The 17,434-nt window shown below is 46.1% G+C and overlaps 1 protein-coding gene across 1 annotated transcript in view; it reads left to right on the top strand.

The window, feature by feature from the left end:
* LOC147733678 (transient receptor potential cation channel subfamily M member 7-like) overlaps positions 1 to 17,434 on the top strand; it is a 1,990,815-nt gene that overhangs the window by 449,973 nt on the left and 1,523,408 nt on the right. Inside the window, exon 8 of the mRNA XM_086958252.1 lies at positions 12,189 to 12,363. Coding sequence (XP_086814378.1) covers positions 12,189 to 12,363 — 175 coding nt within the window. The remainder of the gene's footprint in view (positions 1 to 12,188; positions 12,364 to 17,434) is intronic.

The following is a 17,434-nucleotide window of genomic DNA, read 5'->3' as shown; positions in this document are numbered from 1 at the left end:
CTTGAGGAGTTTTCTGAAGGTGAGCAGGTCCTGCGTCTACCGCAGTTGGACCGGGAGGGTGTTCCAGGTCTTGGCGGTGAGTAAGGAGAAGGATCTTCCACCGGAAGTTGTTTATTGGATGCGGGGGACGGCGGCGAGGGTGAGGCTGGCAGAGCAGAGCTAGCGGGTGGGGGTGTAGAACCTGAGTCTGCTGTTCAGGTAGGCCGGTCCGGTGTTGTGGAGTGCTTTGTGTGCGTGGGTGAGGAGCTTGAAGGTGATTCTTTTGTTGACTTGGAGCCAGTGCAGGTTTCGTAGGTGGGGGGGTGATGTGGCTGCAAAGAGGGATGTTGAGGCTCAGGCGGGCGGATGCGTTTTGGATGCGTTGCAGTCGTTGTAGGTGCTTGGCCGGTATTCCTGTGTAGAGTGGTTGCCGTAGTCTAGCCTGCTGCTGACGAGGGCTTGGGTCACTGTTCTTCTGGTTTCGGACGGGATCCACATGTAGATCCTGGGGAGCATGCGAAGGGTGTTGTAGCAGGAGGAGGAGATGGTGTTGACCTGCTTCCACATAGAGAGGGAGGAGTTGAGGATGAATCCTAGGTTGCGTGCGTGGTCTGTGGGTGGCGGTGCTGATCCCACTGTGGTCGGCCACCAGGAGTCGTCCCAGGCAGAGGGGGTGGGTCCGAGGATGAGGACCTCCGTCTTTTCCGAGTTGAGTTTCAGACAGCTGCTCTTAATCCATTCGGCGACGGCCTTCATTCCCTCGTGGAGGTTTGTTTTGGCGGTGTGCGGGTCATTGGTGAGGGAGAGGATGAGCTGGGTGTCGTCGGCGTAGGAGATGATGTTCAGGTCATGCTGGGGGGCTACTTGTGCGAGGGGGGCCATGTAGACGTTGAGCAGGGTCGGCCTGAGGGATGAGCCCTTGGGTAAGCCGCAGATGATGATGGTGGCCTCGGATCGGAAGGGTGGAAGGCGGACTCCCTGTGTTCTGCCGGAGAAGAAGAATGTTATCCAGTCCAGGGCCTTTTCCTGGATTCTGGCTTCTTGGAGGTGTGTCTTTAGTGTGCGGTGGCAGACCGTGTCGAAGGCGGCTGATAGGTCCAGGAGGATGAGGGCTGATGTTTCGCCATTGTCTAGTTGGCGCCTGATGTCGTCTGTGGCGCTGAGGAGTGCGGTTTCGGTGCTGTGGTTACGTGTGAATCCGGACTGGGACGGGTCTAAGATGATGTTGTCCTCGAGGTGGCGGGCTAGTTGCATGTTGGCGATTTTGTCGATGACCTTCGCCGGGAAGGGGAGCATGGAGATGGGCCGGAAGCTCTTGAGGTCCTTGGAGACCGCCTTGGGCTTCTTGAGGAGGACGTTCATTTCGGCATGTTTCCAGCTTTCTGGGAATGTTGCTGTCTCGAAGGAGATGTTGATGATCTTCCGTAGTTGGGGTGTGATGGTTGAGTCAGCTTTGTTGAATACATGGTGTGGGCAGGGGTCAGACGGTGACCCTGAGTAGATAGAGTTCATGATCTTGCGTGTCTTGTTGTCGTTGATGTGGGACCAGGAGGTCAGGCGGTTGGTGCAGGTTGTGTTCGTGGGGGGGGGGGGAGGAGCGAGATCTGCCGTGGTCGGGGTGTTAAAGCTGTCATGGATGTCTGCGATCTTGCGATGGAAGAAGGTGGCCAGTGAGTCGCACAGATCTTGTGAGGGTGGGATGTTGTTGGTGTTGGCGCTGGGGTTGGCGCTGGGGTTGGAGAGTTCCTTCACTATGCTGAATAGCTCTCTTCTGTTGTGTGCGTTGTTGTCCAGGCGGGCTTTGAAGGAGGATCTCTTGGCTGTTCTGTAGGTGATGCCTGCGGGTGGCGTCCTTGTGGGCTGTGTGGCTGTCCGGTGTGTGATAGTGGAGCCATTTCTTCTCCAGCTTCCGGCATGTACGTTTGGAGGTCTGGAGCTCTTCGGTGAACCAGGTGGCTTTCTTGCTGGTGTGGTTGTAGGAGGCTTTCTTGAGCGGGGCGAGGATGTTGGCGCAGTTGTCGATCCACTGTCTGAGGTTGCGGGCAGCGGCATCTAAGTCAGTGGGGGTCGGTGGGTGGGGTCTGGGCGAGGGTGGAGGTCAGTTGGTCTTCGGTGACCTTGCTCCAGCAGCTGCGAGGCAGCCGTTTGGTGCAGTGGTGCGTTGTTGATTTCTTGAAGGTGAAATGGATGCAGCGGTGGTCGGTTCAGTGGAGTTTGGTGGTGTGGTTGAAGGCGACGTGGGAGCTTGTAGAGAAGACTGGGTCAAGCGTGTGGCCGGCAGTGTGGGTGGGTTTGGTGACTAGTTGTTTGAGGCCAAAGTTGGCGAGGGTGTGGATCAGGGTGGCGGGGTTGGTGTCGGCGTTGTTCTCGAGGTGGAAGTTCAGGTCACCGAGGAGGATGTAGTCCATGGAGGCGAGTGCATGGGTGCTGACGAGGTCGGCGATGGAGTCGCTGAACAGAGCCCGGAGTCCGGGGGGTTTGTAGACTAGTGTTCCTCTGAGGGTGGTGGTGGGGTCGGTGTGAATCCGGAAGTGTAGGTGTTCGGCGGTGTCGTCAGTGTGGCTTTAGACATGGAGGGTGGCGGTGTCGAGGGGGTAGTCAGTGTGGCTTTAGACATGGAGGGTGGACTTGTGGACGATGGCTGAGCCTCCAATTCCGTTGGTGGGATTCCTGCGGGTGACCTTGTAGCCGTCCGGGATGGCTATGGCTTGTGTCGAGGAGTCGGTCCACCAGGTCTCGGTGAGGAAGGCAACGTCTGCGGAGGAGATGTCGAGCAGGTCCCAGAGCTAGACGGCTTGTTTGTGTGTGGAGCGGGTGTTGAGTATGCACCGAAGGTGGTTGGGTTCGGTCCTTTCGGGTTTGGTGGTTCTATCTCAGGTGAAGTTGCAGGTGTGGCAGGAGCTGGGTGCGTTTCGGGGCGGCCTGGAAGCAGCGGTGGTCTTGGCCTGTGTTGAGGGCATCGAGGGTGCTGGCGTTGTAGCGGAGTCTGGTGGTGTGACGGTTGCCGGGTCCAGGGGTTCTGGCGCTGGGCACGGTCCAGGTGCGAACGGGCGCAGACAGGTGGAGAGGGAGGGAGGAGCAGGCGGGAGCGGGCGGCGAGGGGGCAGCCGCAAGGGGCAGCGGCAGGAAAGATGGGGTGCAGAGGACAAGAAGAGGGGGTGAGAGGGGGGGGAACGAGAAGGACTGGAAAATTAAGAAAAAAGCAAAATAACAGCAAGTACAGGGAGTATAATCACAGTTATATTACAGTCCAAAAGGCACAGCGGCGAGCAGAGGCAATCAGGGCACAGGAGGATCGAACTCGCGCTCTGGGCAGCGGCGGGCTAACCAACAGGTGGAGCTGTTCGGCAGTAGGGGGGCGACCTGGCCTGCAAGCAGGGTCAGGGGTCACTCATCATATTCCATTTTTTTGTTTGAATATGTTTTATTGAGAATATATCATAAGAATATCATACATTACAGCCATTCAAATGAGACAGTTGGAAGTATTATCTTATCAGGCATGACGAAAATTGTATAGAACATTCATAGTACATAATGTAAAAGTCTTATGCCCTATATGTCAGTACTGGAAGTAAGGAATCATAGATGTGCTGCAGTAACTCCTCAGTTTTCCAATATGAGTGCTTGCTCATTATCTCCATTGAGTGCTGTGTTAGTGTTAATAAGGCTGACATGTCTATCCTGTCTGATTCACTACAGTTATTATACAGTTATGCTACTACACGCAATGCACTATCTTGCCCAGCAATGATATGTTGCAGCGACTGTGTTCCCAATTATAACAGGCATGTGGCATTATGTGTATACTCCTGCAGACAGGCGCCTCAGGCCGTCCACATCGTATTCTGCGGTTTTGTCCCTAGCGTGTCCTGTAAGTCCAATATTCGGGATGTCCACGTGACCTCCGTCTCGTGTGGCAATGGTCACTGCCAGTGATATTTCGCGTCTGTCTCACTGTGTGTCTACTAGGGCAACCATGGCGTCCTGATATCAATTCTTTGCTTATTGTCCAACTGGGGCAGTTCGGGAGAATAACCAGGAATGTGAACTGAGCAAACGGAAAGGGGAGGGACAACATAGGAGACTTGGGTGAGGCTCCCTTCCATGCTGGAGAACAAGTAAGTCAAAAAAAGAAGGGGGAAATAGTAATGGAGCTTAAGAGGAGGAAGGGATTAGAACGAGGGGGGTACGCTATCAAGACATGTCTGGCATGGTGTAAGCGTGAGTGTTGTGTCTGTGTGTTACGGTGTGGGCGGGTTCGTATAGGTTGATTAACAGTCAGGGAGGGCAGTTCACCTCGGGGTAGGGGGCCGGGTGCGGTGGTTTCGCCAGGCGGCACATCTGGGGGGGTGGGGGGGGGGCCTTTCAGCTTGGGGTGTCAGCATTGAAGGGTCAGCAGTCATGTTGTGGATGCAGTCCACCAGTTCCCCTCCCCAGTTCTGTTGCATCTTACATTCCGGTCCTCCACTTCTATGGCGTTACTGTCGTGTGAGGACCAGCAGGAGCGGGCGGTGGTTGGACACCGTCCTGGTCAGTGGATGCCTGGCGGAAAGTCCGCAGGATGTCTCCCCACAGATGCGCTATAGGCATGGCCCTCAGGCCTGCTGTTTCCTCTCTGTGTAAAGTCACCTCCTCCGCCGTCGCCCAGTTATGAAAAGAGGTGTACCAATGTCGGAGTTGCGGTGGATCCACGTGTTTCCAACGCTTGGTGATTAGCCGCTTGGCGGTGATAAGGCCTAAATATCACTCATCATATTCCATGCAGCATCTTGCCATGAAAGAAGCCCAGGTCTTTAAACCTCACTCAACTGTAATATCCCCAACTGGCTCATTCTGAATCTTAGATAAAGCTGTTCTAGTTGCATACAGTAGGAGACTCTCCTCACTGGCCACCTTCCCCTCTTTAGATTATGGCAAAATTTAAATGGAGTATGTTGGCCCCCTTACATCTTCACCTGAGCATTCCTGTTTGTACAACACTCTTTGCCAACCATTTATCCATTCAAGGAAATTTGACAAGTTCACGAAAGGTTTTATTACCTGTGTGGCATCAGCTGACTCCGTACAGCCCCCTTCCGCCCCACCCCTCCTGCAGCCTGTCCTGCACAGGCTCAGGCTTACTCTACGATTAGCCCAAGGAATTCCATGGCATCCTCCTCAAAGCGATTTAGACTTCCCAGTTGGCACATGAGACAAAGAATGGTGAGGTGGGTCTGAATGTCTTGCTGCTCCAAGACTTCCAGAGTGGAGTAGATGGTCATTGAGTTCAAATATTGAGGATACATGCAAGACCCTAACATTAAAGACCCTAGAAGACCTTGTGGAAGATGCAGAGGCTGACCCTGATGAAACAATATAAGATTCATATAGTTCCTAGAGGGTGCAGAAGGAACCAAGGCCAAGCAGTTTATTGAACATTGGCTTTGAAACAACATTCCTGCTGAAAATTTTTTCCACATGGTTGCTGGATGAGGGTTAACCTGCATCCAACTCCTTTACTGAGTTGTGACCAATTACTGTCAAAATACTGAACTTTAAGGACCACAATGATATCTATAAATGAGCTTGCCCCTATCCTGGCAGATAATTTGGCAGACATATGTAATAGCTCCTTAGCTACAGCTATCTTTCCTTGTAATTGGAAAGTATCCCAAGTTAAACCTCTGCTGAAAAAGGCACTAGCAGACCCTACAGACGCGCTCTACTATAGACCTATTTCTCTTATCCCATTTTGGTCCAAAATCATGGAAACAATAATAAATCGACACCTCTCTAATTATTTAGAAGAGAATAAGATACTGGACCCCTCTTGGTCAGGTTTCATTTCATCTCGTAGCATGGAAGCCGCCTAGCTCGAAGTCATGGATACCATCAGGACGTCACTCGACGGGGACTCTCCAGCTAGCTATGTTGGTGCTGCTGGACCTGTCGGCAGCTTTCGACACCATCTCACACAGTATTCTGCTAAACAGGCTGTGTGAGATTGGTGTCGGAGGCTCAGCCCTTAAATGGTTTCAGAGTTATCTCTCTGATAGAACCCAATCTGTCCAATTAGGGTCACACGTGTCATTTCCAGCTGCAGTGCACAAGGGGGTACAGCAGGGCTCTATATTGAGTCCCACATTATTTAATCTATATGTTGCCCCACTGGCCTCAATCATCAGGAACTGTGGGTTTGAAACTATCTTGCGCTGAAAATACGCAGCTGATTGTACACATAGAGAGAGTGTAACAGGGATTCTGCGCAAACACAGAACTGTGCACAGAGACTTAGGACATCAGTGAATTAGGGTGTGCCAAAACTCACCTTAGTACCCAAAATCCCCTACCAGACTAGCAATCAGTGTCACATTAGCTCTTCGTCCTATAGCAAAGAAACCAATGATTAGACAACCTAGAACATGCGATTTAGGACCATCTCCGGAATGATGGGAAGTGAGAACACTCTTTTGTTATACGCTCATACCAGTCCACAACAGGAGTAAAATAGAGACACGGTAAGGTTAAAATGTTTATTTTAATGACGTGATCTCAAGCGCAGTATTTTAATCAACATCAGCATACATATGGATAATAATAATATGGACAGCATAGTGACAATTCCATAAAATACAAAAGGAGGAATCGTATTACAATGATAGTGCAAACTGGTGATAAAAAGCACCTTTTTAAAGCACCCTCCCTATCTAGGAACTATGTATTCTAAAACGTAGTAAGTGTAAATTACATTGGGACCGGTTAGTCTCTCTGCCTGCCTGGAATCTTCCAAGTGTGTTCAATTCTGGCAAGTGTGCTATGATAAAGGCGCCAGAATCCTACTCGGCTTGCAGCTGCCAGATTGTTGTGTCTAGAATGTGTTACACGGACACGCCGATAAACAGGCAAGCTTGCACGTTATGATAATCTAGGCGGCTTAGCACCCACTGTACAGACTGGGGACACGATGTATGTCTAGAGATGTCGAAAAACAAACCTTTTCTCATGTATAGACCTTTGTGAAAGCGAACTCAGCAAAAACAGCCAAGCAGTGTTGTGTGCAAAAGCAGCAAAAAGGAAAAATGGCGTTTAAAATTTGAATACGCCTGCTAACTTAACATGCACGCAGAAAGAGGCCCATAAACTATACTACAACCCCCATGTTCGGGGAACACACAGCACTCAGGGCAAACCTGATAGATCGCAGAGTGCAAGTTCGAGGAAGGCAGAACAAAGTTCAGAAAGTTTGCTGAATATGAATTGTAGGAGTGAAAAACCAAAATATTTCAAAATCAGTAAATACAAAACACATGTGGCTATGGTGTAGGATAACCTCTCAGCTATGTAATGAAAAAGCAAGACAAAATCAAAAAATATTCACGAGTCTAGCACGTGTCTGAAGTAAAAAAATAAGTAATACTTCAGTCTAACAACGTGTAAGCACCAAATGTTGCAACTGCTTCCATCAAGAAGTCGTTGTTTTCATCCATGACCTTTTCTGCTGTCCAATAAAGCAAGGGGAAAGAACATACATGCTCCTCAATTCCCGGAGCCTCTAGCATCATAGTCATTGGCCGAAGTCCAAATGTTCTAATTGCCTAGAACCCCATGTGCCGCTGCGCAGGCCATAATCCCGGTACCAGAACAGTCTATTTCATGAGCAACTAAGGGGCTCATTAGTAGAACAAAATCCAGATCAGGAGACACCGTGTTGCAGAGACCCAAATCCAGGGCCCATTCGAATTCACAATCCAGGCAATGAAAAACAGGCTGCACGTAAGTGAAGAAAGAGAACCGGAAGGGTAAACCTTATGCTACACTCAGTCGCCAAAGGCAGCGCTCCATAGTATTCTAGCACCGGTCACGCAGGTGGAGCAGCCGGGACTGAACATCGAGGGGCACATACTGTGCATCCATTTTGCAATAAACAAAATAAAAGCAGAATGTCGGCGCCCAAAGCCAGGAACAAGGGGAAACCTCCAAAGACACTCGAAAAAATCGAATGAAAAAATGAAGGGATCACACCGAATATAGACTGAAACGAGGTAACAAGGCCAGAGCATACTACTTTAAAAAAAAAATGAGCCAAGCTAGTAGTCGACGAGGCATTCAAGATTGTGTGGATCAAAGCACCGAAGTGCAAGGGCAGGTCCGTATTTAATAAAGCATTCACTTCTGTACGAGTATTTGCAACGTGCTGGGACAAAAGAGCTCTTATTCTGCTCATCTTGTTGAACTCTGCTTTCAAGGTCGGAATCGAGGGCCAGATGGCAGAATCAAGCCTGCCATGTGGAGGAGGGAACACATTCTTGCAACAAGTAACACGCTGGGAAACTGTAACAATGTAAGCAATACCGGCGTGCAACCCACAACACTCTTCATTGTTTAATAATAAATAACTGTCATTAGCAAGCAGTGTGAATTTATGTGTAATGGCCGGGACCGCGGTGCCTTTCTAAACACGCGCTAAATTTGGTGCAAGCACATTGCAAGAGCCGTGCAACTGAAGATTTCTGCATGTTATTGAATGATCTGGTGTAGAGACACAATCTTCGCCATTCAAAAACACTTCTTTACCATCCCCCAAACATCTGTAAGTGAATGGGAGGTTCCAAACTTAATGTAGGAACGCCCCACCAACCAGTGGCTCAAACCTGCCTACAGCATAGTGTTTCATGCAATTCTCGAATTTGAAAAGAGAGAATGGTAATGTTATTAACCCGTGGATAAGCCAAACACCCAAATTTGCATCTGCTACTGAAAAAGGCAATGGTTCTAATTTCTCAATATGCAACAAGGAAAACGGGGCATCTTTCATTGACATAAATTGCTGTTTCAATGCTTGTGTTCATGTAATCCTATGGAACGCAACCATTCTTAAGTGTTTGCAAAGTCCAGGCAAACTGCATAACAGAACGCAATTGATTTTGCCCATGATATAACACTGCAACATCTTCTTGTACAATGTCAACCACAGGGGACACAATATTATCTAAAGTGTAAATTCGGGAAGAAAGGATGTTACTGCTTTTGTCTACTACAGCTAGCCCTTTTTCTAAATAAGCTTGATCTATAGCTCTAAGCCTAGAAGCAGCTTCAATTTGAGATAGTTTCCAAACTTCATTGTAAGCAGCATATATCCATCTTTTTGATCTGCCACCTGCAGTGCCTTTCACAAAACAGTGTCCAAGAGCTGAGACAAATGCGACTTAACTGGCGCTAAGGATTAATGTCTGAGCCAACTCTGGCACAACTTGCCTACAGAACAGGTGTTGACTGAATGGTGAGTCTGGAAACGGGGATCAACTCTAACTGCCGTGTAGCCAGGGGTCAGACCTAGAAAGAGGTGTTGGCAGGAATCCTTCGGGATTAATGCTGGAAATATTAAAGGAGGAATTAATAAACAGTGCCTGAATTTCACTCAGGGGTGTACTGGTAAAATTATTCCAATGGGGGGTATTCACCCAAATCAGGAAAAGAGGGAGCATTTAATTATTTAGAAGTAGCCAAACCAAAGCATGCTGTTTGTGAAATATTATCATTCAGAATCAACATATGATTTGGGATGAGACATGCACGATGAAAAGCCTCTGTGCCTTGCACTTGCCAACTTTTAGAACCCCAAACAGATTTAAGATCAATAGTATCTCTCTACAGTTCATAGCCCCCAACAGCCAACTGGTCAATAAAGGACTTCGAATAAAGTAATTTGGTGTGGGTAAGTCTAACCTTGGAAAATGACTCTTCAGTCAATTTAAAATAAAATGCATCAGGGTTGGATTGATGGAAATCAGAAAAATAGGAAAGCTTTTTCATGAACGTTTTGGAGCTGCCTTCCACTGGTGTGGGACAATGTTCCCATTGCGTGAAATTAACCATGCTTCTGAATAAGCTAGTCTTATGTAGAAAGTGATTGCCAAAATGCTGGTAACAGTACAAATCACCATAATTTGAGGACTCCAAATATAAATCCTCAACGTGGGCGCACGTCATTTTAAGTGGGGTTCCGCCGACTCCTCCACTCGGCCTATCGTAGTGGAACCAATCCTGTCTCCCGTTCTTGGTCGACAGGCTTAGTCGACGGAACCCCACTGAAAAAAGACGATCCTCACTCTGAAGGACTCACGACTACCCATCGTCTTCCTCTACGATAGGCCGAGTGGAGGAGTCGGCGGAACCCCACTTAAAATGACGTGCGCCCACGTTGAAGGAACTCGAGTCAACAGTCACGCCCGATAGTGAAGAGTACAATATAGAAGTGCGCGCAGGCTCTCCCGATCTTTGAATACCGAACCTGCTAAGCCACCACCGCCTGATCTGGTAGTTGGGGAGAACGCCATTTGAATAGTGATCCATCTAGGGAGCAAGTAAAAGAAATGTTGTAACGTCCTAATCCCGTATTTATCCCCGCCATTTGTCTGGATGAAGTGACCCAAAGAGATCATAGCTTTGAACGTCAGTAAAAGGAAAAACAGAAGCTCTAGCCTCCAAGTAAAGCACACTACTTCTGATACCTATGATCCATCGCAACAGAATAATATACAGATTTTATACATATGTTTCGCCCAGTGTACTGCCTCTAGCCCTGACGAAGGTGTGGCCTCATTGGCTTGTCACCGAAACGCGCGTCGGCTTGTATTTCCAGGAATACGGTTTTTTGTCCTAACCACATCAGGACCCGTATTAAAGTCACCTGCCTGGAAGAACACCCCGATCTTTGCAACATATTGGTCATCTATGTGTTGCATACGCCAGGACTGAAAAATGAATGGGAGAATGAAAGCTGTATGATAGGGTATAAATTAGAGTGAGAGAATGTATATAAGATAGTGTGTCTGAAGCATGGCTGGTACTGGGCAGGGTTGAATGTGGCATAATTTTCCTTTGTTTGTCCTATTGTTCCCATATCAGGTTTTGTCCTTATTATGTTCCCACTGTATCATGTAGATTGAAAGTACTGCTCTATTTTTATATGTTTTTGATATCTTTATTCTAAAAATGAAAAAAATATATCTAAAGAAAATAAAATAATATATTTTGAATATACTTTGTTGAGTTGTTCTGGTTGACCTTGTGTGTGTAGTGCGCTGTGCTAACTCCCAGGCTAATCACCCCTTTCTATATCAATATGGGACCCTCGTGTTAGGGCCCTCATACCAAAAGGCAGGGTGTCCTCTCTTGTTCTATTGACAGTTCTTTGGACTCATGCCTCCTTCATTCTGAAGATGGTGACCTATTTCTACATCTGCCAAAACATCACGTTGCTGACATTCCTCATTCCACCTCATCCTTTTAAGGAAGAGGCAAGACTCCAATGTTTGGATTCAAAAAGAGCTCAGTCCTCTTACATTGATCTCAGCACAGAGTATAGAGGAATTGGATTACTGGAGGGAGACAACTGGAAAACGCATCAACTCTTGTGTACTAAAAGCATAGTATATAGTGATGAAAATAAAAGTAGTGCTTGAAAAGCTAGCAGTGGAATTACAAAAGACAGTCAATCAGAAAAGACTGTAAAGAGGAGATGCTCCATGGTAGGACAAATAAGACTGGCTAGCTGGGACACAAATGGGAACCAAGAAAGAATGGCGGTATAACCAACCAATTGTGAAGAATAAGCGGGCTGCAAGCCCCCATGTGTTTTTGGTACACAGACAGTTTGTCTTTTACAGCTGCTCTATCTCGTACGCTGGACCTAGAAAGGACCAAAGACGTAGGGATATTATTTGAGAGCTTCAAATCTGGTTCATTACCTACTCCTGTGTACATCGTAGAAGAAGCGCCCCTTCTCTCCGAATTGGAACAAAACAACTCTGCAGATGGGAGGTGCAAGTTAAAAAGAAAAAAAATATGTGGGTATGCTTACTGTGGGAAACACACTGTCTGTGCTTGTCTGGAAATTTTTTGTGGTGTAGTGTCTTAGAACTTGATTGTGAGTTAGAAATTCAGCTCTCTTTCGTATTTGGTATAAAACTGTATGGGTTTACACAAATGTTGTATCTATACATGCTGTTGACATGCCACTATCTTATTATATGTTTGCAAGTCTTGTGCAAAAAATATCCCATTTACTGCAAATGTGGAAGCCGTTTGCAATATAGATTGTATTTTCATCTTAATTTTTATTGTTCATTATTTGTTCAGTTTCTTATTTCGCGAGCAGACTGCACCGTTTTCCCTCAAAATGTATTTCTAATATTTTTGCAAATTTTTTTTAATCGTTTTTCAAGGAATTGGCCAAGGTGTTCCTGTGGTGGCACTTGTATTCGAAGGTGGTCCAAATGTTATCCTCACTGTGTTAGAATATCTTCAGGAAAGTCCGCCAGTGCCAGTGGTAGTTTGTGAGGGAACTGGAAGAGCAGCAGACATATTGGCTTATGTTCACAAGCAAACAGAAGAAGGAGGGTATGTCATATATTTTTGTTATTGTTTTTATTTGAAGGTGAGAACAATTTACAAATAAAAAAGATATTTTAATGAATTCAACCTAAAAGTGTCTGGCCATCGGGCAGCACAATATTGATTTTTATCATTAAACAGCTCACATGATTTTATCGTCCATGGAAATGAATCTAATTGTGCAATATAAGATGTCTATAGAGAAGGAGACACAAGTTAAAGTCTTTGGACCTTTTGAAAATGTGAACTGGTAATGCGCACCTTTTGTGATATAATTTATTACTTTAGTGATCATATTTATCATTACAGATGGTGCAACATGCAGCTGCTCGACTAGTATTAAAATTGCCTAGAAGCTAATCCGCATCAGTTGCACTTGAAGCACTTCATTGGCTGCCATTCCATAAAAGAGTCCTTTTTAAGATCCTGATAATTACTTTCAGAGCTCTAAATTCTTTAGGCCCTCACTATCTCCGTGCCAGGTTCACTCGCTATGTGACACACCGCACACTCAGATAGTCCAACGCAAATCTCTTGAAGCCCCCTATTTTCAGTTGCATCACAAAGGGTGGGGAAGGGTGGGGAATCTATTGCAGTACTTGCAACCAAAGCCTGGAGCCTTCTCCCCACCCATATACGGTTCATTCAATCATAGACCCTCTTCAGAAAAGCTCAGAAAACCTGGATCTTTACTTCCCCTGACTCTCAATGAAGATCACTTATCTGAATCTCCCAGTTCTAGTAGTTGTGTCCTTTAGGGATTCGCACAGCGCCATGATGCTCCTCGGAGTGAAATCTGCGCTCTACAAGTTCATATAACATAACTTCATTAATTGTATGCTATTAGTTTCTAGGAAAAATGCATACCTTGTTGGAAATGGCTAACCTATCCCTGATGGTGGGAACGGTCCCGGTATCCTGGAAGCAGGTAATGGTCAAAGCATTATTAAAGAAACCTTATTTGGACCCCCTTGACCCAGGCAACTATTGACCGATGTACCTGCGATACGTAAAACCTTGGAAAAACAGGTCTACCACAACATCCCAGCGGAAAGATTACAGAAAGTGGGTTCTCAGGACTAAACTTATCTTGGCTAAGGTCCTTACTTGAAAGCATTTCCTTCCAGGTCTTTGACGGAGCTTGTACGTCAGAGATTTTCCTTTTAGAATGCAGACTACCTCCGGGCTCGTCTTTGAGCCCTACTCCATTTAATGTTTATAAGAGGCCTCTTGCAGAGATCGTTCATCCATTTGGGATATCGATAGTGTCTTACACAGATGATATTGTTTGACGCACTGTTCTCTCGAGAAAAGGGTCTCCCCAGAGCACTCGGTGCCAGATGTTCAATAAAAATTCAAAAGCGTGTAAATGAGTGCAAGAAATCTTCTTTAATTTTTGAATACACTAGATCACTTAAGGAGTGCGTATCCCAACTACCGAATTTGGATTGGCAATTACACAGATGATACTCAACTAGTCTTTTCTCTCACCCAAAGCCAGAATTCCCCCTCCTTTGCACTAGGCTCCTGCCTAGAGGCTGTAGCAGGCTGGATGAACAGCACCTGCCTTAAATTGAATGGAGGAAAAGCTGTGCTCATGTTGCTAGGTAACAACTTGCCGCCTTCATTTAATTTGAAATTGCCTGGTTGTTTAGGCTAATCCTAAACCCCCACAACTACTATATATTTTTAACCTTCCCGGACTACGCCATTAATAAAGAGATACCTTGGAGAAGTTGATGGACTTTTATTCTCTAGTTAATCCCCCTGGTCTTTTCTCTGTAAGAGCTTCCTGGAAGATGGTTGAGCGTTTAGGAATCAGGGTGAACCCGATGATGAAGCATGACACAATTAGAGTGTGTGAGGATTATTTAAAGAAAAGGCTTTTTTACCTTCCCTGCACTGAATAGCTCAGAGCCATTGTGGAGACAACACCCCCTCTTCCACTCCTCCCCCTTCTTTTCTTCTGTTTTCTCTCTTTCTAGAATGGATCACAGCTGACATACTAGGAGGGATACTTATAAGTTTGATGTCTATTTTTTCATTGTTTTAGTTTTATATAGCGCAAACTCGACCCGTAGGTAATTAATTAGGGAGGACATATCTCCCGAATTCCTTTCAATTGAGAAAGGACCTCTCCACCCTCTGGATCTGTAAAGGGTTCCCCTACACTGTCTAGGCCCCACTCCCACCCTGAAAACTGCTATTAAGAGCCTTGGAATGTTGCTGGACAAAACTCTGAACTTTAACACCCAATCAGTAAACCTCTCAGCCATATGTTTCAGCCTACTAAGGATGCTTCAAAAAATTCTACCCCTCCTTCCTCCCATCGCGCAGAGGCTGATGGTCCAGGCTATTATTCTTTCTTGCCTAGACTGCAGCAACTGTTTATACTTGGGTTCCCCAAAGTCCATAATAAGTAAATTGCAGCTGATTCAGAACTCCGCTGCCCGGCTGCAGTGCAAACTAACTAGACATCAACCCGCCTGGCGGAGAGGATCAAGTTCAAAATCACTTTGCATCGCCCACCCGGCACTCCTCGATAAAGGGCCCATGATCTCCCATACTTAAGTAGCTCCGTACATTCCCAAAAGAATTTCATGCTCCTCCATGACCCATCTAGCCATAGTTCCTAGGATCAGATTGACAAAATCTGGAGTGAGCTTTTTTGCCTACAATGCGTCCAAACTATGGAATGGCCTTCTGCTGTCTCTTGATCAGCCAAAATTGAACTTTTGTTGTGAAAAGTTTTAAATATTTGGCTCTTCCAAACCAGACGCCTCTAACCCTCTCTTAACCAGTAGTGCCGCACTATCAGCGCTCGGGTGCCTGAGGATAGCCATGCGCGCTATATAAGTGCATCATAGAATAGAATACCTAACTTGCCGCAGTCTGTCATATGCTACTAATACAAAGTAGAAGCACTTTGAACCTTCATTCCAACCTATTACTTCCTTTGGAACCACTGAACTAACAGTACGGGGGCAATCTGTTAAGCTGCAGGGCAAAATAAGCAAAAGAAACAATTGATGGACTGAATGCTTGAAAATGCAAAAATTCACCCCCAGTCACAAGGATCTGGGTTTAATCCATCATTCTTTTGCTCACCACGCCACCCCAGTTTGGACCCAGCATTATGCAAATGAGTCTTGACCCTGTTCCTTGTGGGAACAGTCCAGCCCGAACTGCCACGCAAGGTCCTTCCTGGACCGGAAACAAGCAACCTGTGACCAGTTTCAGGGCACCAGCCTTCATCAGCCAGGCTTGCTTGAATCCAGTGGTGTAGTGAGCATGGGACCCATGTCTTGGCATACCCTTCCCACTTACGGCGACATATGCAAAAGAAACAATTGATGGACCGAAGGCTGGACAATGCAAACATTCACTCCCAGTCACAAGGATCTGGGTTTAATCCATCATTCTTTTGCTCACCACATCACCCCAGTTTGGATCCGGCCATATGCAAATCAGTCTTGACCCTGTTCCCTGTGGGAACAGTCCAGCCCGAACTGCCATGCCAGGTACTCCCTGGACCAGAAACAAGCATCCTGGGACTGGTTTTAGGGCATCAGCCTTCATCAGCCAGGCTAGCTTGAATCCAGTGGTGTAGTAAGCACGGAACCCACGTCTGGGCATATCAGGCCAAAATAATGCAGACCCGTGGTTCTGTACCTGCAAAACTATAACCCTTATGTCAGCAGGGAAGCTTCTATAGAACACATTTCTGTAGACAATACTTGAGATTACCACTGCAAGACTGAAGTCAGTGCTACAAAGCGAGAGCAGTAGAGACCAAATGTATTGATAAAGCAATGGTGAAAGAACAATGTTTTTGTGACGTTTACCCATCTAAACTTTTTGATAATGAGAAGGCCAAAGGTCCATTGAGTTTACCCAGCCATGTGAAAGTAAGGGGGATTGCCGGGTTTAGGAGTAATACCACAATGTTTTAACATAACAGTACAGTGCATCTAGCTTTTGATGAATTTCAGGCAGTCGTCTAGCTTTTGATGAATTTCAGTCAGTACATTATTTGAGGATGATCCTTTGGTACTTTGGCTACTCTGATGTGATTATGGGCATTGGATACATGGACGTTGAAACTGCCCAAGATATGTTTACAGGGTACCTTGTGGGTATTAAACATCAGTAATAGTTGGCCTTGTTTGTATCCACAGATAATGTCTGTGGAAATGGTAAACATCGAACAACTTTCTCTAAGGGTCAGAAGGGTGTTGGATTTAAAATCCAACACCTTCCCTACTGTTGCACAGACTGGAGTTGGAATATTAAATTATACGATTCCAACATCCAGCGCCCCCCTAGAGTAAGTTGTTGTTCCAATTTGTTTTGTAATAGCATGTGTTGTTACAACGCGCTTGTTGTAATGGCAAGCGTTAAAAAAGCATGCAATGTAACGTGGCATATTTGTGGAAATAGGAGGAGGTAAGTTTTACCTACTAAGACTCATTAAAAAGGAGGGAGATGAAGTGTTTGATGCCTCTGTGTAAGGAAATCCCTCTTTTTGAATGGTCACCCTAAAGTTGTTTGACTGATGCTGCTGTTTTTTTGACTGAGTGCACTGAGGCTTGTTATTAAGAACTCTTTGCCAGTGGTCTGAACCTAAAATGTTTGTCGAATTGACTATACCCAATTGGAAATGGCTAACTTGCCTGTAAGTCCCTAGTAATTGTAGTGCCGTATTAAACCCTGTGGAGGCCACTAGGCAGTCGAAATTTTGCGCCCCCCCTGCAAATTATCTCCTAATACCCAATGCATCTGATTTGTTTACAAACTGTTAGCTGCCAGAAGATTCGCTTTTAAGAGACACACTGTTACGTGAATCTGATGTTTCTGGTTTATGTACTTTAAGTTGTAAATGGGTACATTACATTAATATAGTATTTTCTTTTTGTTTGTTTCTTTGAATATCTTTTGGAAACAATATGTTCTAGGCATATGAGCTTCAGATTACACACTGTGCATAGATGGCCACCTAGTGTTGGACCCGGATGTTTGCAGTTTGTTTTTGTTATGGAAAAGTCTTTGGAAGTCACAGGATAGGTGACTCCTCCCT

This window comes from Lissotriton vulgaris, chromosome 2_1 (assembly GCF_964263255.1).
Source record: "Lissotriton vulgaris chromosome 2_1, aLisVul1.2, whole genome shotgun sequence".
NCBI lineage: Eukaryota > Metazoa > Chordata > Amphibia > Caudata > Salamandridae > Lissotriton > Lissotriton vulgaris.
The sequence above is the reverse complement of the archived record's forward strand: the minus strand, read 5'-3'. Positions and strand labels throughout refer to the sequence as shown.